This window comes from Carlito syrichta, unplaced genomic scaffold (genome assembly GCF_000164805.1).
Source record: "Carlito syrichta isolate Samal-C Ts95f unplaced genomic scaffold, Tarsius_syrichta-2.0.1 Scaffold314117, whole genome shotgun sequence".
Lineage (NCBI taxonomy): Eukaryota > Metazoa > Chordata > Mammalia > Primates > Tarsiidae > Carlito > Carlito syrichta.
Window position 1 is genome coordinate 731174 of NW_007258213.1, and position 10380 is coordinate 741553.

Here is a 10380-nt window from a genome sequence, read left to right on the forward strand (position 1 = left end):
GCTATGATTTCCACTGGTGGCCTCTGTCCCTAGACTTGAGGCCAAGGTTCACCCCTGAAGGCACTTATTCTCCTCCACGTGCTGAATGGATTACCCCAAGGTAGGGAGATTTCCAGGGAAGGGAGCAAAAGGAAAGAATGGATGCAAATGAACCCTGAATAACTGTGATCCACACAGAAGTTAGGGCTGAAATGACCACATAACACCACATCCAGGGACGGAGACTGTGGAGCTTAGAAAGCACAACAGCCAGCTACAAATATTATTGTATTTCGACGAACAGAGCACCTCGGGCAGCTCTAGGGGCTGCCTCACACACTCTTTGAAACATTGAGCTTGGTTAGTTCATTGGCTTCTTCCATTCCCATTTCTTCACAGTCATTTTTCTCTATGGCTTTGCCAAATCGACCTTTTTCTTCAGCTTTGATGGGTTCTTTCCAGGGTCTCTTAGGAGACAGGTGTGCGTCCTTGGCTTGCATGCTGTTATCAGAGCCCAGAGACATCTTGTCTGAATACTGGACAGAAGGCACCAGGTTGGCAATCTCATCCGTGGGAGACCGTCCGATGCTGCCATCCACCTGGACGCGGATATCTGGGGAGATGGACAGCTGGTGCTGTGGGACAACCCCGTTGTCCGTGCACTTTGGATAAAGGTAGGTCTTCATCTGGCCCTTCCCCTTGACATTCACGGTCCCTCTGTAGTCAAAGTCGTAGCCCATTTTGCTCAAGACACGGTAGCTCTCCTCACTCACCTGGATGCGGCACTCAACACCAGTGGTGTCCATCCTGCTGGCGATGTTGACAGTGTCCCCCCAAATGTCATAGAGCAGCTTGGTGGTGCCAATGACTCCGGCCGTGAGGGGCCCATGGTTGAAGCCGACTCTGAGCTTGAAGTTGAACCACAGCATGTTGTTGTTGAAGTCATCCACCACACGCATCATTTCCTTTGCAAACTCAAATAGGATCTGCAGGTGCTCCTGCGGGTGGCTGCTGTCCTGGGCCTGGGAGGTGTTCAGCCCTGATGCCGCCATGTACGTGGCTCCGATCGTCTTGATCTTCTCGATGCTACTGTAGTCTGGCTTGCTCAGAAGCTCATCAAAGTCCCCGATGAGCTCGTTGAGGACCCGGTAGCACTCCTTGCCTCCTTCATAGTTCTCCTCATAGAACTCACTGAAGTTGACGATGCTGGCAAAGATCACTCCTCCACTGTCGTGGTTCTTGGAGTAGGTCTGTGACACCTTCAGCTGCTCAGCCACGTGGTAGGGGATGATGTTTCGCAGCAGCCAGTCAGCCTGATCCCTCATGCTCTGGATCTTGGTGCGGTGAAGATCCGCTTCCACATCCCCATGGTAGTGAAGGCGGTAGCTGACTTCAAATTCTCGATTCAGGAACCAGACCAACAAGAGTAGGAGAAATAAGACCAGAATCGCCTCCTGGCCAATGAGGCTGGCTGGCCTCCTGATCTCACATGGCAACGAGCCATTGCACAGGTTCCTCTCGGAACTGGAGAGTAAAAACATGGGAAAGGAAGAGGTTACTACTCAGTACTTCCAAGTTCTGAAAGAGTCCAGCTAACCAGCATCCTACATGAAGTTTCAATGAGTTCAAACCTTCAACATCCTGAAGCTGTAAAGCCTTTATTTTTAAACAAGTTTTTAGCTTCTTTTAAAAATCTTTCATTTCCAACATTTTGTTAAAAAAAATTTCAATCTTACAGACAAAAGGCTAGTGAGACAAACATTCATATACCCTTCCCCCATATTCAACAACTTTGCCACTTTGCTTTTTCTCTCAATACACACACACACACACACACACACACACACACACACACACCCTTTTGCTGAACATTTTGGAAGTAAGCTGCTGACATGACACTTCAGTCCTAAATATCTCAGTACATATCTACTAAGAATGAGAACATTTCCCTATGTAATCACGTTACCATTGTCATACCCAAGAAATTTAACATTCTCTGATATATTTGCTTCTTATATTTCTAATCCAACAGATGTCACTTTACAAAGAACTTTTAAAAGTTCTCCACTCTCTACCTATATAAAAGTCTGACAAAACACCATATGCCCCCTACTCTGGGTTAGTTCTGTTTTACCTAAGTTAAGACAACTTTAATATTTTTTAAAAAGAACACAAGATGCACACTTTTCTTTTACAGATAGGGTCTTGCTCTGTTGCCCAGCCTGGAGTGGAATGGTACAATCACAGCTCACCACTATTCTGCATCCCTCTGACCATAGCTGCCTCAATCAGTATTATCAAGCTAGAAAATAGCCCCTCTGAAAGTAGGTTCAGTTATTGGAGGGAATAAAAATAGTTCAGCCTCTTAAAGGGGCAGTTTGGAAGTTTGTAATGAAATTTTAAATGTGCAGTATTTAAAATGACAAAGGGTCTCAGTGCAGTGGCTCAAGCCTGAATCCCAGCACTTTGGGAGGCCGAGGTGAGGGGATTGCCTGAGCACACGGGTTCAAGAACAGCCTGGGAAACTTGGTGAGACCTCATCTCTACAAAAATTAGCCAGGCATGGTGGCACGTGCCTATAGTTCCACTACTTGTCAGGCTGAGGGGAAGGATTGCCTGAGCCCAGCAGGTCGATGCTGGAGTGTCCTTGAGTATGCCACTGCACTCCAGCCTGGGTGACAGAATGAGACTCCAACTCAAAAAATAAAATAAAATAAAATGACAGAGCAATTCCATATGCATGAAGATGTGGTAGAGGAATATTCACTGCAACATTGTGATAGAAAATATGAACTCAGATTCAGTATCTGTCAGGAGCAATCTGGTTAAATTACAGGGTATCCATGTACTAGAACACTACACAACCACAAGAAAATTACAATACTGGTTACCTTGAAGGTTATAATTGTTTCCATCCTTTATACTATTTGAGTTTCTTACAGTGTGTATGTATTACTCTTAAAAGTGTGCATCTTAGACCGGGTGCAGTGGATTACACCTGTATTCCCAATACTTTGGGAGGCCAAGGCAAGAGAATTGCTTGAACCCAGGAGTTTGAGACCAGCCGAAGCAACATAGTGAAACCTCTCTGCAAAAAAAATGTAAAAATTAGCTGGGTATGGTGGTGTGTTCCTATGGTCCCAGCTACTTGGGAGGCTGAGGTGAAAGGATTACCTGAGTCTAGTAGGTTGAGGCTCTAAAATCTCTTTTAGAGTTTGTTTTTAAAATATTTTTTTCCATTTAAAAATACAACATATAAGCCGGGCTTGGTGGCTCAGCCTGTAATCCCGCGCCTTTGGGAGGCAGAGGTGAGTGGATTGCCTGAGCCCGCAGGTTCGAGACCCGCCTGGGCAGGCGAGACCTCATCTCTACAATAAAATCAAAAAATCAGCCAGGCATGGTAGCGCACACCTGTAATTCTGGCTACTTGGAAGGCTGAGGCGGAAGGATCGCTGGAGCCCAGCAGGTCGAGGCTGCGGTGACCGGGAGTGGCCACTGCACTCCAGTCTGGGCAACAGAGTGAGACTCCAACTCAAAAACAACAACAACAACAACAACAACAAAAAATACAACATACTTATCATAGAAAACTTAGGGAAAAGGCCAGAAGAAAAAATGATTCGTCTGTTGTCCTACCATCCAGAGGCTATCACTATGAATATTTGTTGAATTCCCCTTCCAGTCTTTTTCTATTTTTTTTTTTTAACAAAGCTGGATTTTTGTTTTCATATAAATGTTGAGCCCTGATGCATTTCTCAAGTGCATGGAGTAGGCTATTGAATTTTATGTAATAATGGGTTGTCACTTTATAAATATAATCATATGTAAAACTGATGGATCCTAAGTTTAGATAGCTCCATGACACAGAAAGCTCCGTTTTTTTTTTTTGTTTTTTTGTTTTTAGTTGGAATTTCACTCTATTGCCCAGGCTGGAATACAGTGGCACACTCATGGCCACCCCAGCATTGACCTGCTGGGCTCTGGCGATCCTTCCACCTCAGCCTTCCAAGTAGCTAGAGCTACAGGCGCACGCTATCATGCCTGGCTAATTTTTTGATTTATTGCAGAGACGAGGTCTCACCATGTTGCCCAGGCTGTTCCTGAACCTGTGGGTTCAGGCAATCCTCTCGCTTCAGTCTCCCAAACTGCTAGAATTACAGGCTTGAGTCACTGTGCCTGGCCTAAAGATCAATTCTTTAGTCAAAGTGTTTAATGCATTTTACTCTTAACTGTGACTTGAAGATATTAAGTCTTTCTTTCTTTTTTTTTTTTTGAGCCACAGTCTCACTCTATCACCCAGGCTAGAGTGCAGTGACACACTCATGGCCACCACAGCCTCGACCTGTTGGGCTCAGGTGATCCTTCAGCCTCAGACTTTCAAGTAGCTGGAACTACAAGCGTGCGCCACCACACCCAGCTAATTTTTTGATTTATTGTAGAGACAAGGTCTCGCCATGTTGCTCAGGCTGGTCTTGAACCCCTGGACTCAGGCAATCCTCTTACCTCTGCCTACCAAATGTTGAGATTACAGGCGTGAGCCATTACACTTGGCCTAAAGCTCAATTCTTCAAAGTATTTAATGCATTTTACTCCTAGCTGTGACTTAAGGATATTAAGTATTTCCTAATGAACTTAAGTGTTGTGACTATCACAGCCCTCTGTAAAGTACAGTTACAAAAGCCCTGGTTATGGAATAGAACACCTGGGCTCTGTCCTGGCTGGACCACTATAGAGTTCCAGAACCTTGGGCAAGCCATGCCATGTTTTGGGGTCTCAATTTCCTCATGTGTAAACTGTGAAGACAAACAGGAATGTGACTACATTCCTTCTGGCCTAAGGTTCTGTACAGAAAAGACTTACTTAGCAGGCCTGAGGCTGCCATTCTCAGAAAGACCTTCCTGCAAGGGTGGCCCCTGGCTGGCACCAGGGGATTTAGATTTGAGGAGGGTTCCTACCATTCCTTGGTAAGGGGGGACTCATGGTATTTACACCGCCTATACAAATAAGGAGCTTTATGTTTAATGCCTGCTTTCCTTCTGGAAGTCTGGAATTTTGGCACATGTTAGGCAGAGGATACCTCCCTGACCAGCCCCTAATAAAAACCCTGGACACTGAGTCTGTAATGGGCTTCCCTGGTAGACAGCATTTTACATGTGTTGTCATAGATCATTGCTAGAGGAATTAAGGACATCTTGTGTGACTCCACTGGGACAGAACACTTGGAAGCTGGTACCTGGTTTCCTAAAAACCTTTATCTCATGCACCTTTTCCCTTTGCTGATTTTGCTTTGTGTCCTTTTGCTGTAATAAATCATAGCCATGAGTGGCTGGGTTTTGAGGCTCACACCTGTAATCCCAGAATTGGGGGAGGCCAAGGTGGAAGAATCACTTGAGCCCAGGAGTTCAAGACCAGTATGGACAACATAGTAAAACCTCATCTCTACCAAAAAAAAAAAAAAAAAATCAACAAAATTAGCTGGGCATTGTGCATGCCTATAGTCCCAGCTACTCAGGAGGCTGAAGTGGAAAGACAGCCTGAGCCCAGGAGTTTGAGGTTGTGGTGAGTCATGATCATGCCACTGCACTCCAGTCTGAGTGACAGAGTGAGGCTCCAACTAAAAAAAAAAATCACAGCCATGAGTAAGATGATGTGCTGAGTCCTGGGGGTCAATCTGAGACTGGTCTTGGGGACCTCAACCAAGAACCAAAAAAAGTCCTCTATGGTAAGATACTCAAGTTTCACTTTTTTCTTTTTTTGCTGTCATTGAAACACATGAGAGTACATATTATGAATCTCAGTACTAAGCAAAATAGCTATTTATTTTAGATGACTAAAACATATTTATGTCTAGCCCCTTAAGCCCCACGGTTGGCTTTTATTTATTTATTTAGAAACAGGATCTTGCTCTGACACCCATGATGGAGTGCATGGACACGATTGTAGCTCACTGTAGCTTTGAATTCCTGGGCTCAAGTGATCCTCCTGCCTCAGTTTCCTGAACTTTCTGGGAATACAGGTACACGCTACAACACCCATTTAATTTCTTTTATTTTATTGTAGAGTTGCCCAGGCTGGTCTCGAATTCCTGGCTTTCAGTAAGCCTCCTGCCTCATCTTCCCAAAGTGCTGGAATTACAGGTATAAGTCACCATGTCTGGCCTGTGGTTAGCTTATAGATAGAGTAGGAGAAGAATATGGAACAAAAGGACGTTTTTGTGAGGCCATTCCATTGGGTTAGGAGTTGACCTTTCTTTTGGCTTCTCAAAGTAGTGACACTAAGGAAGAGCCCTCCTTGTGAGCGGATGCCATTAAGGTTGAATACCATCATGATAGTACAATGAGGTTTTAAAACCTCTGTGGTAGAAATGGGTGAAAGTATCTGGGTTTCCTCAATTGATTCTTCTTGTAGCTTCCCTGCTGTGCTGCAGCCAGAGCCAGCAGCACGGCCTAACTCTTGAGATAGGCAGGCCAGATCCCTCTGGACAGAGGAGAATAGCAATACGTAGACTAGTGTGAGAGAGAAAAGAACACATATTACAATGTCTGCTTTTCACTCTTGTTTAAAAGGAAAAAAGTCCTAACCCACAGGATTTACACTGAGTACCCAAGATCTCTATTAACAAGCAGGTAAGAGAATTACTTCCCATCTATCAACTTTATTTCTTATTCTAATACAGAAAGAACAAAGGTGATAATATTTCTAAATTCAAATAGAAAAGGTAAATTCCAAAAGGAAGAACCATATGTAACTAAATGCAGGAATCAATTTATGACAATAGGCAGACGTGAAATTATAAATGCAGGAGAGGTGGGGAAGATGGCGGCCGAGCCAGTTGGACTATGGGTGTCTCCATGTGAATGAGTGAGTGTATGGAAAGTTTTTGTATGTGCTGGTGAGTGAGTGGGCGGGTGAGGGGCTGACTGAGTGAGGGCTAGGGAGCTGGCAGCCAGGGCTCTCCTGGTGCAGCGGCTGGTGCCACAGCATCTGGGCTTGGACCCTAGTGATTCCTGGGATGCAGAAGCCGAGCACCATTTTCTCTGTCTTTTCTTTTTTTTAAAATCAACAAGCCCTCCCTGGCAAGAAAACGCTGGGAGAGACTGTCTAAGTGGGGCTCATGAGTGGGTGGCCAGGTCCCTGGTGCAACAGCAGGTACTGCAGCTTCTCTACTTCATCCCTGGCTCTTCCTGGGTCGCAAAAGCAGAGCACCATTGTTTTTTTAAAAACAGAGGTTTTCCTTTGGAAAAGCAGCAGGAAGACACTATTGCCCCAGGTGCTCCCTCACCATTGAAGCAGGAGAGAGACTGCTCCCGGCTTTGCTTCATCACTTCAGCACCTTGCAGGGCGCTGGAAGGGGCTGCAGACAGAATCCAGAGGCAAGTTCCCAGGGAAGAGGACAAGAGAGGCACCCCACCACCATACTGAAGGCGGGGCAGGAAAGTGCTTCGACTTGCTCACCACGGACCAACAGATCTGATCTCTGTGACAGGCGTATCAACTACTCAGGGCTTGATCATGGCCCAAAGGGAATATCCTGAGAGCACAAACTTCAGAGGGACCTGACGAGTGCTGAGTTCTAGGCGCCCCACCCCCTACCCTGATCCAGCTGTGGGACAAAGGGTGTGGTCAGAAAAGGAGGAGGAAGAACTCCAAAGAGATGAGTGGTGAGTCTGGGGCTGACCCAAACTCCTTCCTTTCCAACAATCCTCTGAACCTCAGACCCACACAGCTGGGCCATGACTGAGAGGAACAAACCCAGGTGGAGCCTGGACGTCAGTTGCAATAGGAGAGCTCCACTCCAGGATAGGCCTGGCTGTGGCACCCCAGTGAGAGTACATACCTCACAAGACAGTCCCGTACCTCCCCATCAGAGATCTCCCTGACCATACGGGAGTGGGAGGAGAGGCCTGCAGCCCCACCCGCCTCCACTGTCCCTCCTCCAGAGAGGTGGCTTTGCAGGAGAGACCTGATTAGAGGAACAATTACAGAGCCTGTCACAAAAGGGCAGGAGTTTTTTTGGTTGTTTGTTTTTGTTTTTTAAATTTTCAATTATTTTTTTCATTTAAAAAAGTTTTTTTGACTGTTTGCTTGTTAGTTCATCTATTTTTAAAGTATTTTTCCTTTTGCATAAATGTGTATGTGAGGGTTTGATCTGCACCCCCCTCCCCCTAAAATTTTTTTTAGTTTTCTTTTCTTTTTCTGTTTCTTTCTTCTTTTATTTGTTGTTTTCTGTTTATGTGTGTATGTGAATGACTGAGTGTTCATCTTTCGATTTTGTTGTAGTTGTTGGTTTTTGTTCTTTTGTTCTTCTGAGTTTTTTTATATTCATTTTTTATAGTTTAAGGTGTATGTCAATAGATGTGTGAGGGTTTGACCTGAATTCCTTTTTTCCCCCCCTTTGGTCTTTCTGTTTTTCTTCTCTGTTCACTTTGTGCTAGGCATGTTTGTGTGCATTTAGTTTTCTTGGGGATCTTTTTGTTGCTGATTTTTTGTTTTACTTTGTTGTTATTCCAGTTTGTTTTGGACTGTGTGTGTATAGATTCAACTGCTTTTGCATTGGTTTCTGCTTTGCATCGTCATATAGAGTAGAAGTGGGGAGTGAGTCTCAGGGAACACATACCACAGTAAGTGAACATTTTAATTTGCAAGTAGTATCTGATTCCTAGTGCCCCATCCCCCATTTTATTTGAATTTTGAAAACTACAAGAGACAGCAAAGCTTCCCATTCACCATCCTATTTCAAATTAGAACAAATCCAGAGCCCAGATCAGGGAAGAAAAGAGGTCTGAGCAAACATCAGAAAGGAAAGCCTCTACCATTGACACTGAATAACAGAACTAAAGAGAAAAACAAGAGATCTGTCACAAATGAGGAAAAGCCAAAGAAAGACCTCAGGCAATTTCAAGTGTACCAAAGACAAAACTCCTGAAAAATAAGACCTTGGTGCCCAAACAATGGAAGTCACCAAAGACTGTCCCCATATGATAGGGATTATGGAATGGATGGAAAGAGTGAATAGGACTCAAGAGAGATAAGATGCAGCACTCTTGTAACAGAGATTTTGGCAATAAAAAATTTCATCCAGGAAATAAATAACAAGATGACAAACATGGAAAGCAGAATTAATCTAGCTGAAGAAAGAATCTCAGAACTTGAAGATCAGAACATGGAATTAACCCAATCTATAAAAAACATAGAAAGAAGACTCAGAAAGAAAGAACAAAGCCTACAAGAGATGTGTGATTATATCAAGAGGTTGAACCTATGCCTGATTGGTATCCCAGAAGAAGAAAGGGAAATGGAGAACAACTTGGAGCAAGTATTCCATCTCACTAGAGGTATGACCAGCTAAGTACAAGAGATACAGAGAACCCCCATAAGACATCAAATGAGAAGATCAACCCCTAGATACATAGTAATTCACCTACACAAAGTAGGCACAAAAGAAAAAATCCTAAAGGCAGCATGGGAGAGAAAGCTCAGACTACCTACTGGGGAAAACCAATCAGAATAGCAGTAGACCTATCAGAAGAAACACTACAAGAAGGCACTGGAGTCCTATATTCAAAGTCCTCAAAGATAAACAATTTAAACCAAGAATTTCCTATCTAGTCAAGCTCAGCTTCATCAGTGATAGAGAATTTAAATCCTTCCCAGATATCCAATCCCTAAGAGATTATGCAGCTTCCAGACCAGCTCTACAGGAGATACTTAAAAAGATATTAAGCACAGAAGAAAGAAGAAAAAGATTGACCACACACTTCCCAAGAGAACAGTAGAGTACAGAATCAGCAGAGAATACAGCACAAGAAACATACACATACATTAACCCCAAAGCCAAAGGAAAACAAGCAAACAAAGGAAAAACTTTATAAGAACCTCATGACAGGGATAAACAATCATATTTCAATAATCAGCCTGAATGTGAATGGACTAAATGTACCACTGAAAAGACACAGAATGGCGGACTGGATAAGAAACCATGACCCAATTATTTGCTGCATCCAGGAGACTCGTCTCACTTCAGGCACACACAGACTTAAAGTTAAAGGTTGGAAAACGAGTTTCTAGGTAAATGGATCACAAAAGAAGGCAGAAGTTGCAATTTTAATATCAGACAAAACAACCTTTAAGCTATCAAAAATTTTAAAAGATGCAAAAGGACACTACATAATGATCCTAAACATATATGCACCCAACACAGGAGCACCAGCATTTATAAAGCAACTACTAAGTAAACTAAAAAAAGATATTGACTCTCACACTATTATAGCAGGGGACTTGAATACCCCACTGACAGCCCTAGACAGATTATTGAGGCAAAAAATCAACAAGGAGATCCAGAACCTAAACTTGACACTCGACCAAATGAACTTAATAGATACCTACAGATTATTCCACCCA

At 43.7% G+C, this 10380-nt stretch overlaps 1 protein-coding gene across 1 annotated transcript in view; it reads right to left on the reverse strand.

Annotated features, from left to right (window-relative positions):
* Positions 1 to 210: 210 nt before the first annotated feature.
* Positions 211 to 10380, reverse strand: part of ADCY9 (adenylate cyclase 9) — a 139046-nt gene continuing 128876 nt past the window's right edge. Inside the window, exon 11 of the mRNA XM_008071124.2 lies at positions 211 to 1503. Within this exon, the coding sequence (XP_008069315.1) occupies positions 312 to 1503 (1192 nt within the window). The 3' untranslated portion in view covers positions 211 to 311. The remainder of the gene's footprint in view (positions 1504 to 10380) is intronic.